The sequence below is a fragment of the Nerophis ophidion genome, linkage group LG21 (genome assembly GCF_033978795.1).
Source record: "Nerophis ophidion isolate RoL-2023_Sa linkage group LG21, RoL_Noph_v1.0, whole genome shotgun sequence".
NCBI classification, from domain to species: domain Eukaryota; kingdom Metazoa; phylum Chordata; class Actinopteri; order Syngnathiformes; family Syngnathidae; genus Nerophis; species Nerophis ophidion.
Genome location: NC_084631.1, coordinates 36,859,394 through 36,879,703, shown reverse-complemented (window position 1 = coordinate 36,879,703; position 20,310 = coordinate 36,859,394). Strand labels below are relative to the sequence as shown.

General features: G+C 36.9%; 1 protein-coding gene across 1 annotated transcript; it reads left to right on the top strand.

Annotated features, from left to right (window-relative positions):
- The first annotated feature begins 645 nt into the window (after window positions 1–645).
- irx4b (iroquois homeobox 4b) lies at window positions 646–19,028 on the top strand. The gene is made up of 6 exons (XM_061881478.1): window positions 646–956; window positions 1,028–1,216; window positions 1,288–1,406; window positions 11,223–11,379; window positions 16,716–16,869; window positions 18,276–19,028. The coding sequence occupies exons 1-6, from the start codon at window positions 912–914 to the stop codon at window positions 18,824–18,826; spliced, it is 1,215 nt and encodes a 404-aa protein (XP_061737462.1). The 5' UTR covers window positions 646–911; the 3' UTR covers window positions 18,827–19,028.
- The last annotated feature ends 1,282 nt before the right edge of the window (window positions 19,029–20,310 follow it).

The window sequence follows — 20,310 nt, the reverse complement described above, 5'->3', positions numbered from 1 at the left end:
TCTACTGGTCAGCACCTGCACTACTCTGTGATGACGACACACACACAAACACACACAATCCCAAACACTTACACATTCATGTGTTGGCCATATTTAAAATTGTGCTTGGTTTAAGTGCTGAAAATTTTTTTTTACAACACCACAAAAATGACATGTTTAAAGGCTTGATCATTAAAAACATGACAAGCCATTCACTTGGTAAATGTGCTTATTCTTTGATTAATTTGCTGGCAGAGGGGACCTGAATCCCCCCCCAAACACACTTGAATGTGTTGATGGCGGAGAGATGGTGACAAGTTATCTCCACTACAGGGGCAAAACGATTATGCTAATCCCAGGTTGTAGTCATCAATCATCATCTGTCATTGCGGTGTCAAGGCACCATACCCCCCACGCCCCCTCCCCGTCAAAAGCAATGTGTGTTTATTTGTATTTATTTTTTTATTTTTTTGGAAAGGAGAATTGATGACTTTCTAATTACGCCTGGAGCGGCGCACACGCTTGTTGAATAAAAGCTGGTGTAAAAAAAGAATTAATTCGTCGATCATCTTGCAGGACGCGCACTCCGTGACGTCACGGAGGCGCGCCTTAAAATCGGAAGCGCGGAGTGATTCTTGCTTTTGATCTCCCGCTCGATCCCGCCTTTGGATCTTATCAGCGCGGCAGGGACGAGGATACAAGACTGATGGGGACTGGACCAAAATAACTTTTTTTGTTTGTTTTACAATGAAAGCGGTGCGTAAACGTCTGCGCACCGTGCGTAAAAGTCGGCGACCCAAGTTGGATTAGGCGAAAAAAAAAACATTTTTTTTTTTTTTTTTTTTTGCTCAGAAGGTTTAAGTGCAAGTTTATTTTAATGGACACATGCTTCTGAAAGACGCTGCCTTGCTACTTAGATTTGGATCCGAGCCATGGCTTACTCGCAGCTGGGCTATTCCTACCCCGCCGCACCGCAGGTACGTCATCCCTTGACGTCATCATTTACTTCTTATTCTAACCATGCTGCGAAATTGTCATCTTTCTGAAGTTTCTGATGACTTCGAGTCTGGCCGGTTGTCTGGAGGCGGGCTCCCCTGCGTCATCCCACGCGGTGCTGCGCTCCCCGGGCATGCACCAGCCCAGCCCGGGCACCGGCGTCGGTGTCTGCAGCCCCTACCCAAAGCGCCAAGGCTACTACAGCACCTGTGCCGGCGACGCCAGCCCTCTTTATTGCAGGGTGAGATTTTACCACTTGACTCATGATTCATTTCCATATTGAATGGATTTATGCTGAAAACTTTTTTGCAGGGCGCAGGACTGGAGCCCAAAAGTGCGGCTGCGTCTGTGCACAACTTGGGGGCATCTCAGGCGTCCACATACTACCCTTATGAATACACATTTGGACATTATTCTTATGACAGATATGGGTAAGTGTGCATTTATTCTAATTATTGTGTTATTTAGCAGTCAAAATATCATCTGAAGATCTATTTCTTGCACATCCCAATGTGATCCAATACATATTTGGATTTTAGACAGTGTTTCTCGTCCAATCAAATGTAAATGGAATTAGAAAAAGGACCGTAAGACTGCATATAAATCTAGTCTATAAGGTATCTGTGTCCAAAGTGCAGCCCGGGCCATTTGCGGCCCGCAGGTATTTTTTTTAACGGACCCACGGCACATTTTAAAAATACGATTGAAAAATTTTTGAAACGTAAAATAGTGATATAAAGGAGCAAACGGGTTAAATGTAACAAGAAAATGTTGCAATGTTTACTCTAATAACACCAAGCTGCCATGCAGGAACTTTGAATACAAAGACGGACGCGGGAGCTGAACCTTAGAGCGTAGGGCGAGACTGTGCTTAAGTGCGCAGCGCCATGTGTTCTCCTCATGAGCTAAATTGCTGCCATGCAGGCTGTTTCTTTCGTTAAAAAATAATAATGAATCAAAATCAATGACATTATGAATTATTGACCCATTCAACGTCACATTAAATATTCCACTTTGAGATATTCTTTGGGGGAAAATGTTGCATATTTTGTGTTTGCTATGTAAAAAAGTAAGCTGTTTTTCTTTCCCAAAAGGGCCTAAAACAACCAACAAAAAGCATAAACGACAATGAAAAATGATGGTGTTTAGTGGTGCAAGGACAAATTGTGAAGCAAAATTAAAATTGAATCAAGTGGAAATTGATGGAGTATATGAAACTATAAATTTTTGGGGATAATAATTGATCATAAATTATGTTGGAAACCGCATATTAAAGGGAAAAATATCCAAATGAAGTGAATTATATTTTATGTAGCGCTTTTCTCTAGTGACTCAAAGCGCTTTACATAGTGAAACCCAATATCTAAGTTACATTTAAACTAGTGTGGGTTGCACTGGGAGCAGGTGGGTAAAGTCTCTTGCCCAAGGACACAACGGCAGTAACTAGGATGGCACAAGCGGGAATCGAACCTGCAACCCTCAAGTTGCTGGCACGGCCGCTCTACCAACTGAGCTATGCCGCTTTGCGTAATATATGTAACCACTCCTTTTAGAGGCGGCCTCAGTGATGTTGACTAAGGAACTTTGAATAAAAAGACGGACGCGGGAGCTGAACCTTAGAGCGTAGGGCGAGACTGTGCTTAAGTGTGCAGCGCCATGTGTTCTCCTCATGAGCTAAATTGCTGCCATGCAGGCTGTTTCTTTCTTTAAAAAATAACAATGAATCAAAATCAATGACATTATGAATTATTGACCCATTCAACGTCACATTGAATATTCCACTTTGAGATATTCTTTGGGGGAAATGTTGCATATTTTGTGTTTGCTATGTAAAAAAGTAAGCTGTTCTTTTTTCCATTTGTTTTAAAAAGGATTTAAAACAAACAACAAAAACATAAACGACAATAAAATGTATGGTGTTTAGTGGTGCAAGGACAAATTGTGAAGCAAAATTAAAATTGAATGTAGTGGAAATTGATAGAGTATATGAAACTAAATTCTTGGGAATAATAATTGATTATAAATTATGTTGGAAACCGCATATTAAAGGGAAAAATATCCAAATCTATTGCTATTCTTTATCAAGTAAGACACATGCTGAATAACAAATGCCTGTATATGTTGTATTATTCTTTTATTTTTCCATATTTAACGTATTGTATTGAAATTTGGGGAAATGTTTATAAAACAATCATAGACCCAATAATAAAACTTCAAAAAAAGGGTCATTAGAATAATACACAAAGTGTGCTACTATGAACATACCAATCCATTATTTATAAGTTCAAATGTATTACAATTTTCAGACATTGTGTTTTTAAAAACAATGGAAATTATATTTCAGAGTAGAGTAAAGAACAACAGCTTCTATTCTCAGGCTATTTCATTTAAGAGGAGAAAACAATAATTTACGGGGATATTGATTTTTGAAATAGGGAAAGCAAGGGGGGATATAAAATACAAATGTATTACAGTTTTAGGAGTTAAATGGTGGAAGAAGCTCAGTGATGAGCTGAAGACATCTTTGGTAAGGTTTAAGAAAACATTGAAAGGTGAAATAATTGAACATTATAAAATATAATAATTACGTTCATCCCATTGATTTTTTTTTAATTTTTTAACGTTGATGTTCCAGGCAATCTAATCTTCAGTGAAGGTATAGGATAGGCAAATATAAGCTTTGGCTTCAACCTATGCCTTTTTCTTTTCTTTCCTGTGTAAATGTGTATAATTGTTTACGTATAACATGTAATGTAAAACTGATCACACAAAATGGTTGATTGATTTGATTGATTATATGACCGAAATAAACTTTTTTCATTCAAAAAAATAATAATGAATCAAAATCAGAGTCATTATGAATTATTATTCAAGGCTCCAATTACGCCACGTTAAATTTTCCACTTTGAGATATTTTTGGGGGGAAAATTTTGCATACTTTGTGTTTTTGTTGGCCCTGCGATGAGGTGGCGACTTGTCCAGGGTGTACCCCGCCTTCCGCCCAATTGTAGCTGAGATAGGCACCAGCGCCCCCCGCGACCCTAAAGGGAATAAGCGGCAGAAAATGGATGGATGGAAAACTGAGCTGTTTTTTTTTAAAGAAAGGCCTAAAACAGGGGTGTCCAAACTTTTTCCACTGAGGGCCACACACAGAAATATTAAACCATGCAGGGGCCGTTTTGATATTTTTCATTTTCAAACCATAACAAAATATACGGATTCATTTTTTTTTTACCTTTTGGACTCCCAGGGACCATAGAGGGTCTCTGTCATTAATATGTTAAAATAGGTCAAATTATTATTTTCATTTTTTATGTAACGCTTGCAGTAAATCTTTATATCAACTTCAGGTTGATATAAAGGAAAAAAAAAAAAAAAAAGGGATTTATGCCTTTTCAGTCAAAGACAACTTTGTTTTTTATAGTAAAACTGAAATATGCAATATTTCCCCCATTGCCCAAAACATTCAGAAAGCAATGTTTGATCTGTATTAATTGGAGCCCTAAAAAGATCAATAATGCAGGACACCATTGATTAAAATGTATTATTATTTCTGAGTACTCACAGTGAAAAAATAAATAAAATCCCACTAAAAATCTTTGGGATCCAAAAGGTCCCCCACTCATAAAGTGATTCATTGTTATTATTATTTGTTTTACTTTCAACACTTAAGTTACAAGATCAACTTCAGATATATCTGTCCATTTTATGTTTGAACTATTATTTTGTTGGTTTTATGCTCGTTTGTCAAAGAAAACACTGTTTTTATATGGCAACCACACAATATATGCACATATTTCCACATACAACATTATAAAGTGAAATATTTGAAGTAATTGGAGCCTTAAATAGGTCAATAATTCATTATAAAAAATAAACTTTTTTTTTTTTTTTTTAGTATTGGCAATAAGAGCAAAATAAAGAAAGACAAAAGAAAAACAAACGGTCTGCATGGCAGCTTTTTGTCAACATTGCAATTTTTCTCCGTTAAATTTCACCTCATTCTACTTTTTTTAGTGTTTTTTAAATTTATTTTTGCAATAGCATTTCCAGAATGTGGAATTTTTGGACACCCCTGGCCTAAAACAAAAAAACAAAACATAAACAACAATAAAACTTAAAAATGACGGATATATCTGACGTTGATCGCGAGATTATTGTGCTAAAAGTAAACAGTAAAAAAAAATGGATAGTTTATTTTTAACACTTTAATGAGTAGGACACTTTTGGATCCCCAATTATTATAGTGTGATTTCTTTTGAAGTAATAATGAATCAAAATCCCAAATTAAGGCTCAAATTATTATATAATCTCAAATATTCCAACTAAAAAAGTTATTGGGTGAAAATATTGCATATTTTGTGTTTTTTATATGTATTTTTTTCTAATGTTGATCTCGAAATTTAAAACTTGAATAATAATGAAAATAATAATACTGAATAATGACACATTTTAAATATTTTTTGGACCAAAACCCTTTGGGGTCCCAGGCATCATAACTGAGTGGAAGCCTAAATGTATATTTTTTATACATATATTGTATTGGTTTTTAAAATAAAAAATATAAAAATGGCCCCCACTTGCTTTGATTTTTCAGTTTGCGGCCCTCAGTGGAAAAAGTTTGGACACCCCTGTTCTAGTCCAATCAAATGTATATGGAATTCGAAAAAGGACCATGAATCTAGTCTATAAGGCAAAGGCAATGTCAATAAAGACAGTTTATACAGAAAATCGTCAACTAATATTGGCATTTCATAACAATAAGGGCCATGAATGATAGAGTATAAAATCAACTAAATTATAAGTATAATAGTACAAGAATCAATCAAGATAGAAGTGGTTTTAAAGCTGGTTCAAAAACTGTGCGTTGTGTACACCGTAAAAATAAAAATAAAAAGTCAGTAGATTTTAGTTACATTTTTGCATCTGACCCGCCAGAATTTTACAGTAAAAAGTTAATTAAAACAAAAAAAAAAGTGATGACAAAACACCACCATTTTTTCCAATTACAGCACTTTAAAAAGACTTGCTTTAACGGGGAAAAAACTGGCAGCTCGGGACTCTGTATCGTACCCTAATCTATTTTTAAAAGTGATACCGTTTTCCCAACAATAGTAAATAACAACAAAAAACAAGATAAAAAAAAAGATAAAAGAGTGGTACTGTTTTTTCGTTTACAGTAGTGCACTGTAAAAACAACAACTATATATTTTAAGGTAAACAACTAGCAGTTTTTCTTACCAGTTTACTAGCTGGCCATGATCTTAGTGTAAAAATAACAGGGTAAATAGAAAAATTAAAGTTTAAAAAATAGATTTGATGGTAAAAAAAATAATAATAATAATAAAAAATTAATCACTGGAAAGTCAGTCGACAATATTTTACTGTAAAAAGTAAAATAAAATTATGATAAAAATGTCATATTAGAACCATTTTCCCCATTTAGAGTAATGCATATTTTAAGGTAAACAGCTAGCAGTTTTTCTTTCCAGTTTACTAAGTGGCCATGATTTGGTAAATAGAAAAATTAAAGTTAAAAAAATAGATTTAATAGTAAAAAAAAAAAATATATATATATATATATATATATATATATATATATATATATATTAATCACTGGAAATTCAGTTGACAATATTTTACCGTAAAAAGTAAAATAAAATTATAATAAAAATGTATTATTAGAACCATTTTCCACTTTAGAGTAATGCACTGTAAAAACAACGACCGTAGATTTTAAGGTAAACAACTAGCAGTTTTTCTTACCAGTTTACTAATTGGCCAAAATTTTAGTGTAAAAAGAACAGGATACTTTGAAAAATAAACATTTTAAAAATAGATTTAATATTTAAAAAATAATAATAATAATAACAGCAAACTGAGTCGACAATATTTTACTGTAAAAGTAGAATAATATGATAAAAATTCTATATTGGAACCATTTTCCCATTAAAGTAATGTACTAAAAAACAACCAAACACTTCAAAGCTAAAAAAAAGTGTCTTTTTATTTTAATTTTTATTTTTTTCAAACCAGTTTACTAAGTGGCCAAGATTTTAGTGTAAAAAGAACAGGGTACTTTGAATAATAAACATTTCAAAAATAGATTTAATAGTTTAAAAAAAATAATAATAACAGCAAACTCAGTCGACAATATTTTACTGTAAAAAGTAGAATAAAATAATAATAAAAATGTAAGATTGAAACTATTTTCCCATTTAAAGTAATGTACTGAAAGACAACCAAACACTTCGAAGCTAAAAAAAAGTGTCTTTTTTTCATTTATTTATTTTCAAAACAGTTTACTAAGTGGCCAAGATTTTAGTGTAAAAAGAACAGGGTACTTTGAGAAATAAAATTTTAAAAATAGATTTTATAGTTAAAAAAAATAATAATAACAGCAAACTCAGTCGACAATATTTTACCGTAAAAAGTAGAATAAAATAATTATAAAAAATATAATATTGGAACCATTTTCCTTTTTAAAGTAATGTACTAAAAAACAACCAAACACTTCAAAGCTAAAAAAATTTATTTATTTATTTTTTCTTTTTTTTTTCAATCCAGTTTACTAAGTGGCCAAGATTTTAGTGTAAAAAGAACAGGGTACTTAAAAAAAAAAAAAAAAAAAATTAAATAGATTTAATAGTTTAAAAAAATAATAATAATAACAGCAAACTCAGTCGACAATATTTTACCGTAAAAAGTAGAATAAAATAATAATAAAAATGTAATATTGGAACCATTTTCCCATTTAAAGTAATGTACTAAAAAACAACCAAACACTTAAAAGCTAAAGAAGTGTCTTTTTTTTTTTTTTTTTTTCAAACCAGTTTACTAAGTGGCCAAGATTTTAGTGTAAAAAGAACAGGGTACTTTGAAAAATAAACATTTTAAAAATTGATTTTATAGTTAAATTTAAAAAAAACAACAGCAAATTTAGTCGACAATATTTTACTGTAAAAAGTAGAATAAAATAATAATAAAAATTCAATATTGGAACCATTTTCCCATTTAAAGTAATGTACTAAAAAACAACCAAACACTTCAAAGCTAAAAAAGTGTTGTTGGTTTTTTTGTTTTTTTAAACCGGTTTACTAAGTGGCCAAGATTTAGTGTAAAATGAACAGGGTAATTTGAAAAATAAACATTTTAAAAATAGATTTTATAGTTAAATTTAAAAAAAATAACAGCAAACTCAGTCGACAATATTTTACCGTAAAAAGTAGAATAAAATTATAATAAAAAATGTAATATTGGAACCATTTTACCATTTAAAGTAATGTACTAAAAAACAACCAAACACTTCAAAGCTAAAAAAGTGTTTGTTTTTTTTGTTTTTTTCTTTTTTTTTCAATCCAGTTTACTAAGTGGCCAAGATTTTAGTGTAAAAAGAACAGGATACTTTGAAAAATAATAATTTTAAAAATTGATTTTATAGTTAAAAAAATAATATTAGCAGCAAACTCAGTCGACAATATTTTACTGTAAAAAGTAGAATAAAATAACAATAAAAATTTAATATTGGAACCATTTCCCCATTTAAAGCAATGTACTAAAAACACAACCAAACACTTGAAAGCTAAAAAATTTTTTGTTTTGTTTTGTAAACCAGTTTACTAACTGGCCATAATTTTACCGTAAAAATAGCATTTTCTACTATTTTGTTTGAACTCTGGAGCTTCCGCTGTCCCCTGTGGCGTGCAGCACATTAATTATTTTGAGGTACAAAAAACATGCCTCAGATTGGATTCAAGTTTGACTAAAAAAAAGTGTAAAAATACGGTAGTTACATATTTATAAAAAGTGCAGAAAAATGTTAATTATATTCTGTCACGGTGAGAGATGAGTTGTAATATTTAGCCACGAAATGGTAAGCAAAACAATTATTTGAAATGTACATTTATATATTTCAGTGGCCTTGCACCGCTGTTCAAATACTAACAAAGTGTCCATTCAGCACAAATGATGTCGTCATACCCCAGGGGTGTCCAAACTTTTTCCACTGAGGGCCGTACACTGAAAAATCAAAGCAAGCGGGGGCCATTTATTTTAAAAACCAATACAATATATGAATGAAAAAATATGCATTAAGGCCTCCACTCAGGCTTGATCCCGGCCGGGGACCCCAAAGGGTTTGGGTAAAAATAAAATGTTAAAGATGAGTCATTATTCAGTATTATTATTTTCATTATTATTCAAGTTTTAAATCTCTTGATCAACATCAGGTCTATCTGTCAATATGACCTTTTTAAATATTTAAGTTCTATGCTATTTTTGTCAGAGAAAACCATGTTTTTTATGGAAAGAAACACAAAATATGCAATATTTTCACCCAATAATATTTTTAAGTAGAATATTTGAGATTATATAATAATTGGAGCTGTAAAAAGGTCAACAACTCATAACAACATTGATTTTAATTCACTATTATTTTTTTGTGCAATGACACTTAAAAACAAAACACACTGATCCTAAGGGGTCCTACTCATTAAAGTGTTAAAAAAAAAGGTACTGTTTACTTTTAACACAATGGTTTCGAGATCAACTTCAGGTCTATTCGTCAATTATACGTTTTTTTTGTAGTTTAAGTTTTTTGTTTGTTTGTTTTAGGCCAGGGGTGTCAAACTCAAATACAGAGTGGGCCAAAATTTAAAAGTGAACAAAGCCGTGGGCCGAGGTTGAACAAGTTAAGCCCTTAATAGGGACCCAAACAAGTTTTGCATTGAATATTGACCAAGCAAGGCTTATATAACTTTATAGTGACATACAAAATACAGGTTAAAATAAAAATAATTAAAAAATATCAATGGCATATCAAATAATATAAAAACACAAATTTAATGCCTTTTTTTTGGGCGGCGGGTTTGAGTTGGGGCGGGGTTTGGTGTTAGCGGGGGTGTATATTGTAGCGTCCCGGAAGAGTTAGTGCTGCAAGGGTTTCTGGGTATTTGTCCCGTTGTGTTTATGTTGTGTTACGGTGCGGATGTTCTCCCGAAATGTGTTTGTCATTCTTGTTTGCTGTGGGTTCACAGTGTGGCGCATATTTGTAACAGTGTTAACCTTGTTTATACAACCACCCTCAGTGTGACCTGTATGGCTGTTGACCAAGTATGCCTTGTGTGTGTATGAGCCGCATATATTATGTATATTATTGTCTGGGTGGAAATCGGGAGAAATTCGGGAGGGTCACTGAACTTCGGGAGTCTCCCGGGAAAATTGGGATCGTTGACGAGTATGAGTATTAGCGGTGAATGTGGTGTTACAGCGGCGGGCCAGCTCTAATGTTAATTTGATATTGCCTCAAGGGCCAAATGAAATTACACGGCAGGCCAGAGTTTGACATCCATGTTTTAGGCCCTTCTTTGAAAAAAAAAAAAAAAAAACAGCTCAGTTTTTTATATGGCAAACACAAAATATGCAACATTCGCCCCCAAAAATATCTCAAATTGGAATATTTAATGTGACGTAATCGGAGCCTTGAATTGGTCAATAATTCATAATTGGGGCGGTTTAGCTCAGTTGGTAGAGCGGCCGTGCCAGCAACTTGAGGGTTGCTGGTTCGATTCCCGCTTCCGCCATCCTAGTCAATGCCGTTGTGTCCTTGGGCAAGACACTTTACCCACCTGCTCCCTGTGCCACCCCACACTGGTTTAAATGTAACTTAGATATTGGGTTTCACTATGTAAAGCGCTTTGAGTCGCTAGAGAAAAGCGCTATATAAATATAATTCACTTCACTAATTGATTTTGATTCATTATTTTTTTTTTTTTTAAAGAAAGAAACAGCCTGCATGGCAGCTTTGTGTTATTAGAGTAAACATTGCAACATGTTCTTGTTACGTTTCACCTGTTTGCGCTTTTGTACCACTTTTCATGTTTTTAATTTGTTTCCATAGTATTTTAAAATGTGCCGTGGGGCCGTTAAAAAATGGCCCCCGGGCCGCACTTTGGACACCCCTGTCATACCCAAACACTGAGGTCAAGTTTTGGAAACCCTCTTTGTAGGTGAATTCCCGCAAAGTAGGAATATTACGTCTTTTAGGATTCATATGAATTTTATATGCATTTAAACACACCTTTTAAAAACAACATAAATCTAATTTGAAAACTTAAATCTCAAAGCACTCCAAAATCTGTGATGCACTGACATCGTAGCAAGTGAACAATGAAGTGGCGAGGAAACACAAACAGTTTAGTTTTTTGTTGTTTTTACAAGAAATATTACTTATAACAGACTTTGTTCAGGTATTCCTCGTCCGAAGGAGTTTCGCGGCGTAAAAATGCCACCCGGGAAACCACGGGCACCCTGAAGGCCTGGCTGCAGGAGCACCAGAAGAACCCTTACCCGACCAAAGGGGAGAAGATCATGCTGGCCATCATTACCAGGATGACACTCACACAGGTGAGAGCCCAAAACCACCTGTGGCTTTTTCCAAACAATTGTCTTGTTTGTGGCCCCATTTTGGATTATTTAGGGACCGAATGTACCTTTGGGAGAGAGGACCCTATTGTATTTCTAAGGTTTTATTATTATTATACCGCCGCCTCTGTAGGTCTGACTTAGACCTAGATTTTATACGTTGACATCCTTCAGCAAAAATCAACAGGAAGTTGGCAAAAACCCCTCCAAAACAAAAGTTTCCTAAAAAAATTTCATTTTTGCCTCTTTGAGCTGTAATTTCACCCTTTTAACATGCTTCAAACCTCACCAAATTTTACACACACATCAGGACTGGCGAAAATTGCCATCTAATAAAAAACCAAACCCCAAAACTCTAAATTGCGCTCTAGCGCCCCCTAGGAAAAAACACAGACAAAACTGCTTGTAACTTCCGTTAGCAATGTTGTAGAGACATGAAACAAAAACCTCTATGTAGGTCTGACTTAGACCCACATTTCATAAACTTACACCCTTCAGCAAAAATCAACAGGAAGTTGGCAAAAACCCATTCAAAACAAAAGTTTCCGAAAAAATGTAATTTTTACCTCTTTGAGCTGTAATTTGACTCCCTAAACATACTTTAAAACTCACCAAATTTTACACACACATCAAGATTGGCGAAAATTGCCATCTAATAAAAAACCAAACCCCAAAACTCTAAATTGCGCTCCTAGCGCCCCCTAGGAAAAAACACAGACAAAACTGCTTGTAACTTCTGTTAGCAATGTCGTAGAGACATGAAACAAAAACCTCTATGTAGGTCTGACTTAGACCCAGATTTCATAATCTTACACCCTTCAGCAAAAACCAACAGCAAGTTTGCAAGAACCTTTTCAAAACAAAAATTTCCTAAAAAATGTCATTTTTACCTCTTTGAGCTGTAATTTGACCCTCTTAACATGCTTCAAAACTCACCAAATTTTACACACACATCAGGACTGGCAAACATTGCCATCTAATACAAAACCAAACCCCAAAACTCAAAGTAGCGCTCTGGCGCCCCCTAGGAAAAACACAGACAAAACTGCTTGTAACTTCCTTTGGGAATGTCGTAGAGACATGAAACAAAAACATCTATGTAGGTCTGACTTAGACCTAGATTTCATAAAGTAACACCCTTCAGCAAAAATCAACAGGAAGTTGGCAAAAACCCCTTCAAAACAAACGTTTCCGGAAAAATTTGTAATTTTTGCCTCTTTGAGCTGTAATTTGACCCCCTTAACATGCTTCAAAACTCACCAAATTTTACACACACATCAGGACTGGCGAAAATTGCCATCTGATGAAAAATATCAAACCCAAAACTCACAATTTCGCTCTAGCGCCCCCTAGGAAATTACACAGACAAAACTGCTTGTAATTTCCGTTAGGAATGTCGTAGAGACATGAAACAAAAACCTCTATGTAGGTCTGACTTGGACCTAGATTTCATAAACTAACAACTTTCAGCAAAAACCAACAGGAAGTTGGCAAAAACCACTTCAAAACAAAAGCTTCCGAAAAAATGTCATTTTTGCCTCTTTGAGCTGTATATTGACCCCCTTAACATGCTTCATAACTCACCAAATTTTACACACACATCAGGACTGGCGAAAATTGCCATTTGATGAAAAAACAAACCCCAAAACTCAAAATTGCGCTTTAGCGCCTCCTAGGAAAAAACAGACAAAACTGCTTGTAACTTCCGTTACGAATGTCGTAGAGACATGAAACAAAAACCTCTATGTAGGTCTGACTTAGACCTAGATTTCATAAACTTACCCCCTTCAGCAAAAACCAACAGGAAGTTGGCAAAAACCACTTCAAAACAAAAGTTTCCTAAATAATTTCATTTTTGCCTCTTTGAGCTGTAATTTCACCCTTTTAACATGCTTCAAAACTCACCAAATTTGACACACACATCAGGACTGGTGAAAATTGCCATCTAATAAAAAACTAAACCCCAAAACTCAAAATTGCGCTTTAGCGCCCCCTAGGAAAAAACACAGACAAAACTGCTTGTAACTTTCGTTAGGAATGTCGTAGAGACATGAAACAAAAACCTCTATGTAGGTCTGACTTAGACCCAGATTTCATAAACTTCCACCCTTCAGCAAAAACCAACAGGAAGTTGGCAAAAACCCCTTCAAAACAAAAGTTTCCGAAAAAATGTCATTTTTGCCTCTTTGAGCTGTATATTGACCCCCTTAACATGCTTCAAAACTCACCAAATTTTACACACACATCCGGACTGGCGAAAATTGCCATATAATAAAAAAACCAAACCCCAAAACTCAAAATTGCGCTTTAGCGCCCCCTAGGAAAAAACACAGACAAAACTGCTTGTAACTTTCGTTAGGAATGTCGTAGAGACATGAAACAAAAACCTCTATGTAGGTCTGACTTAGACCCAGATTTCATAAACTTACACCCTTCAGCAAAAATCAACAGGACGTTGGCAAAAACTCCTTCAAAACAAAAGTTTCCTAAAAAATGTCATTTTTGCCTCTTTGAGCTGTAGTTTGACCCTCTTATCATGCTTCAAAACTCACCAAATTTTACACACACAACAGAACTGGCGAAAATTGCCATCTGATAAAAAATATCAAACCCCAAAACTCAAAATTGCCAAACCTATGCAAGCGTCAATATATACCTTGATGTTGCAGAAAAAAGACCATGTATTTTTTCAACCGATTTCCGAACTCTAAATGGGTGAATTTTGGCAAATTAAACGCCTTTCTGTTTATCGGTCTTTTAGCGATGACGTCAAAACGTGACGTCACCGAGGTAATACACCCGGCATTTTCATTTTCACATTCAGCTCTGTTATTTTCCGTTTTTTCGACTATTTTTTGGAACCTTGGAGACATCATGCCTCGTCAGTGTGTTGTCGGAGGGTGTAACAACACTAACAGGGAGGGATTCAAGTTGCACCACTGGCAAGAAATCTGCCGCCAGACCCCCATTGAATGTGCCAGAGTGTCTCCACATTTTACCGGCGATGCTAAGACAGACATGGCACAGAGATGTATGGATAACCAGCAGATGCATTTACAACGATTAAGTCAACGAAATAACAAACGTGAGTGTTGTTGATGTTGTTGACTTATGTGCTAATCAGACATATTTGGTCACGGCATGACTACCAGCTAATCGATGCTAACATGCTACGCTAATCGATGCTAACATGCTATTTATGCTAGCTGTATGTACATTTGAAACTAGATACCCACATTTAATGCGAAACAAACACTTACCAATCGACGGATTTAAGTTGCTCCAGTGTCACAAGATGCGAAAGTCCTGATCGTTTGGTCCGCACATTTTACCGGCGATGCTAATAAGGCAGCCATGCTATGGGCCACTTCATTAGGTACACCCATGCTATGGCCGAATAGCCTCAATAGCTATTCGCTCAATAGCTTCAATTTCTTCTTCAATTTCGTTTTCGCTATCTGCCTCCATACTCCGACCATCTGTTTCAATACATGTGTAATCTGTTGAATCGCTTAAGCCGCTGAAATCCGAGTCTGAATCCGAGCTAATGTTGCTATATCTTGCTGTGGTAACCGCCATGTTGTTTGTATTGGCAGCCCTGTATGACGTCACAGGGAAATGGACGGTGGATATACGGATAGCGAAAGTCAGGCACTTTAGAGTTTTTTTAGGGATATTCCGGGAGGTGTAAAATTTTGAATGAAACTTTGAAAAATAAAACAAGCCACTGGGAACGGATTTTTATTGTTTTTAACCCTTTTGAAATTGTGATAATGTTCCCCTTTAAGGTCCTTCCACCCTCATTGGGGTCCTTCAAGTAGTTTCTTCCGGGGGGGAAGGTTTTTGTAGGGGGGAAGAAATTTGGCATGACAGTACCAACCAGTGGTTGGGGACCACTGAGTTACAGGATCGAAATCTCTAGATTTTACATTTGAACTATTATTTTGTCTGTTCTATGCTCTTCTGTCAAAGAAAACTTTGAAGTTTTTATATGGCAACCACACAATATATGCAATATTTACAACGCAAAACATTTTAAAGTGAAATACTAGAAGTGCGGGCTTAGTGCGTCTGCCTCACAATTTATTTTTAATTTAAGTTGTACTTGTATAGCGCTTTTCTACCTTCAAGGTACTCAAAGCGCTTTGACACTACTTCCACATTTACCCATTCACACACTGATGGAGGGAGCTGCCATGCAAGGCGCCAACCAGCAACCATCAGGAGCAAGGGTGAAGTGTCTTGCTCAGGACACAACGGACGTGACGAGGTTGGTTCTAGTTGGGATTTGAACCAGTGACCCTCGGGTTGCGCACGGCCACTCTCCCACTGCGCCACGCCGTCCCTAATACGAAGGTCCTGCAGTCCTGGGTTCAAATCCAGGCTCGGGATTTTCCTGTGTGGAGTTTGCATGTTCTCCCCGTGACTGCGTGGGTTCCCTCCGGGTACTCCAGCTTCCTCCCACTTCCAAAGACATGCACCTGGAGATAGGTTGATTGGCAACACTAAATTGGCCCTAGTGTGTGAATGTGAGTGTGAATGTTGTCTGTCTATCTGTGTTGGCCCTGCGATGAGGTGGCGACTTGTCCAGGGTGTACCCCGCCTTCCGCCCGATTGTAGCTGAGATAGGCGCCAGCGCCCCCCGCGACCCCAAAAGGGAATAAGCGGTAGAAAATGGATGGATACTAGAAGTGATTGGGGCCTTGAAAAAAATTAATTATAACAGTGGTCCCCAACGTTTTTGTATCCGCGGACCGGTCAACGCTTAATAATTGGTCCTGCGGCCCGGGGGATGTCCTTTTTTTTTTTTCTTTGTCATGAAAAAGGGACGTTTTGTCATGAAAAGGGGAGGTTTTTGTGGTTGGTTTATTAATTATAAGTGTATATTGTGTTTTTTATGCTGATTTGATAAAGAATAAAAAATATCTATATATATATATATTTTTTTTTAATAAAAATTAATAAAAAAATTATTCTGCGGCCCGGTGGTTGGGCAGCACTGAATTATAACATAGATTTTTTGTCATTTTTATTTTTGGCACAAAAAGAAAAATAAAGAAACACAAAATACATTAAAAACAGCCTGCATGGCAGCTTTGTGTCAACATTGCAAATTTTTCTCGTTAAATTTATCCTAATTTCCCTTTTTTTAAGTGTTCTTTTTTATTTTTGCAATAGCATTTCCAGAGTGTGCGGCGAGCGGGTAAACAATTAGTTGCGGGCCGCACTTTGGACACCCCTGCCCTAGTGGTTGTGGCCCTAAAGAACCGCGAGGGCCGGGTCTCAGGCAACCTTTAAAAAAGGTGCGTCTATTCCAGGTGTCCACGTGGTTTGCCAACGCTCGCAGAAGGCTGAAGAAAGAGAACAAGGTGACGTGGTCGCCGCGAGCGTGTAAAAGCTCGGACGACAGAGGCCGCGATGAAGACAGCGACGGAGCAGAGAAGTCTCTCAAAGGTGACAAAGATCATCCAGGTGAGTCGGCATTGAAAAAAACTCTAAATGGGTGAATTTTGGCAAATTAAACGCCTTTCTATTTATCGCTACGAGAGCGATGACGTCAGAATGTGACGTCACCGAGGTAATAAAGCCGCCATTTTCTCAAACACATTACAAACACCGCCTCTCAGCTCTGTTATTTTCCGTTTTTTCGACTATTTTCTGGAACCTTGGAGACATCATGCCTCGTAGGGTGTGTTGTCGGAGGGTGTAACAACACTAACAGGGAGGGATTCAAGTTGCACCACCGGCCCAAAGATGCGAAAGTGGAGAGAAATTGGACGAAATTTGTTCAAAATACGAGGGTGAGGGGAAAGCCCACGAAATGGTGAGTCGTTTGTTCCGCACACTTTACCGACGAAAGCTATGCGACTACAGAGATGGCAAGATTGTGTGGATATCCTGCGACACTCAAAGCAGATGCATTTCCAACCATAAAGTCAACAAAATCACAAAAGTGAGTTTTGTTGATGTTATTGACTTATGTGCTAATCAGACATATTTGGTCGCGGCATGACTGCCAGCTAATCGATGCTAACATGCTATTTAGGCTAGCTGTATGTACATTTGAAACTATATTTTCCCTCCACCCACATTTAATTCCAAACAAACACTTACCAATCGACGGATTTCAGTTGCTCCAGTGTCACAAGATGCGAAACTTCCGATCGTTGGTCTGCACATTTTACCGGCGATGCTATGGCAGACATGGCCGAATAGCGTCAATAGCTATTCGCTCAATAGCTTCAGTTTCTTCTTCAATTTCGTTTTCGCTATCTGCCTCCATACTCCAACCATCCGTTGAATCGCTCAAGCCGCTGAAATCCGAGTCTGAATCCGAGCTAATGTCGCTATATCTTGCAGTGCTATATGTACATTTGAAACTATATTTTCATCCAGCGTTTCCCTTCACCCACATTTAATGCCAAACAAACACTTACCAATCGACAGATTTAAGTTGATCCAGTGTCACAAGATGCGAAACTTCCGATCGTTGGTCTGCACATTTTACCGGCGATGCTAAGGCAGACATGGCCGAATCGCGTCAATAGCTATTCGCTCAATAGCTTCAGTTTCTTCTTCAATTTCGTTTTCGCTATCTGCCTCCATACTCCAACCATCCGTTGAATCGCTTAAGCCGCTGAAATCACAGTCTGAATCCAAGCTAATGTCGCTAAATCTGGCATCACTGGATGACGTCACAGGAAAATGGATGGTGGCTTCAAAGATAGCGAAAATCAGGCACTTTAAAGATTTTTAAGGGATATTCCGGGATGGGTAAAATTTGGAAAAAAACTTCGAAAAATAAAATAAGCCACTGGGAACTGATTTTTTTATTGGTTTTAACCCTTCTGAAATTGTGATAATGTTCCCCTTTAAAGATCGACAGTCTGCAGATTTGCAAAGCGACCTAGAGGACTTCGACCTGCTGGAGTCCGACGTGTCCGACTGTGAGCCGAAGCCGGGGTTTCTAGCAGAGGATGGCGAAGCGGATCCAAACATCTCGCGTGGTCACCTGGCGTACGACCCAGAGTCCGAGAGATTGTCTCCAGACTTTCCCAAACTTGCGACGGTCCACGACCAGACCGCCAGCTTTTATCCGATCCCAGATGCGCAAGGGACGGACACCAAACCCAAAATCTGGTCCATTGCCCGCACTGCTGTGTCTTTAGACCCCGACCTGGAGCCTGAATACCCGCCCTGCATGCTGTCATCCACGGGCTCCTCCTCTCCTGGCTTTCCGTCAAACATGGCAAGGAGGCGGGAATCACCGGTGGCCACTCTAAGGGAGTGGGTGGACGGGGTCTTCCACGGACCGCCGTTCCAACAGCTCAAACCGACCACGGCGTGGAAAGATTTGAGCGAGGTGACGTCGGACAGCAGAACGCCAGGACAACCTTTCGAACTTGTAAGATCCACGACGTCTTTGTAACCCCACCAACAAATCTATTTTAAAACGACTTCATAGATCAAAGTTTATATTTCGATGTTGTGACCGATTGACCGTTCACCGCACTGGTATTGTGTCACCTGGTGGTCTCACTTCTTGGCCAGAGACAGTTTACACTCCGTATCGTTCATAATTTGATTCATATTCCTCACGATAACAAAAATGCTCTGAGATTATTAAAAAAATCCACTAACTGACTACTCCCATTTCTTTCAAAAGATACACCGTAGTCCAGGGGTCACCAAGGCGGGGCCCGTAAGGACCAGATGAGTCGCCCGCTAGCCTGTTCTAAAAATAGCTCAAATAGCAGCACTTACCAGTGAGCCGCCTATATTTTTTAAATTGTATTTATTTACTAGCAAGCTGGTCTCTCTTTGCTCGACAATTTTAATTCTAAGACAGACAAAACTCAAATAGAATTTGAAAATCCAAGAAAATATTTTAGAGACTTGGTCTTCACTTGTTTAAATAAATTCTTTTTTTTTTTTTACTTTGCTTCTTATAACTTTCAGAAAGACAATTTTACAGAAAAAAATACAACCTTAAAAATGATTTTCAGATTTTTAAACAATTTAAATCAATGTTCAAGTATTTTTTTTGTTTTATTGTTAAGAATAATAAATACATTTTAATTTAATTCTTCATTTTAGCTTCTGTTTTTTTTTTTGACAAGCATAGCTCGGTTGGCAGAGTGGCCGTGTCAGCAACTTGAGGGTTGCAGGTTCGATTCCCGCTTGTGCCATCCTAGTTACCGCCGTTGTGTCCTTGGGCAAGACACTTTACCCACCTGCTCCCAGTGCCACCCACACTGGTTTAAATGTAACTTAGATATTGGGTGTCACTATGTAAAGCGCTTTGAGTCACTTGAGAAAAGCGCTATATAAATATATTTCACTTCACTTCACAAAGAATATTTTTAAAATATTTCTTCAAACTTATTATGATTAAAATTCGAAAAAAAATATTCTGGCAAATCTAGAAAATCTGTAGAATCAAATTTAAATCTTATTTCAAAGTCTTTTGAATTTCTTTTAAGATTTTTGTTCTGGAAAATCTACAAGAAATAAGAATGTGTCTTTGTTAGAAATATAGCTTAGTCCAATTTGTTATATTTTCTAACAAAGTGCAGATTGGAATTTAACCTATTTAAAACATGTCATCAAAAATATATATTTATTGTGAGGAATCATTAAGATGATAAGTGTTTCCACTATAGCGCTTTTCTACCTTCAAGGTACTCAAAGCGCTTTGACACTACTTCCACATTTACCCATTCACACACACATTCACACACTGATGGAGGGAGCTGCCATGCAAGGCGCTAACCAGCACCCGTCAGGAGCAAGGGTGAAGTGTTTTGGTCAGGACACAATGGACGTGACGAGGTTGGTACTAGGTGGGGATTGAACCCGGGACCCTCTGGTTGCGCACGGCCACTTTCCACTGCGCCACGCCGTCCCTATTGC

Bases quoted from the DNA above. Each gene is read 5' to 3' on its own strand.
- irx4b (XM_061881478.1), top strand. From the start codon at position 912: ATGGCTTACTCGCAGCTGGGCTATTCCTACCCCGCCGCACCGCAG. The intron at 957-1,027 runs GTACGTCATCCC...ATCTTTCTGAAG, and splicing joins CCTACCCCGCCGCACCGCAG to TTTCTGATGACTTCGAGTCT. The intron at 16,870-18,275 runs GTGAGTCGGCAT...TCCCCTTTAAAG, and splicing joins AGGTGACAAAGATCATCCAG to ATCGACAGTCTGCAGATTTG.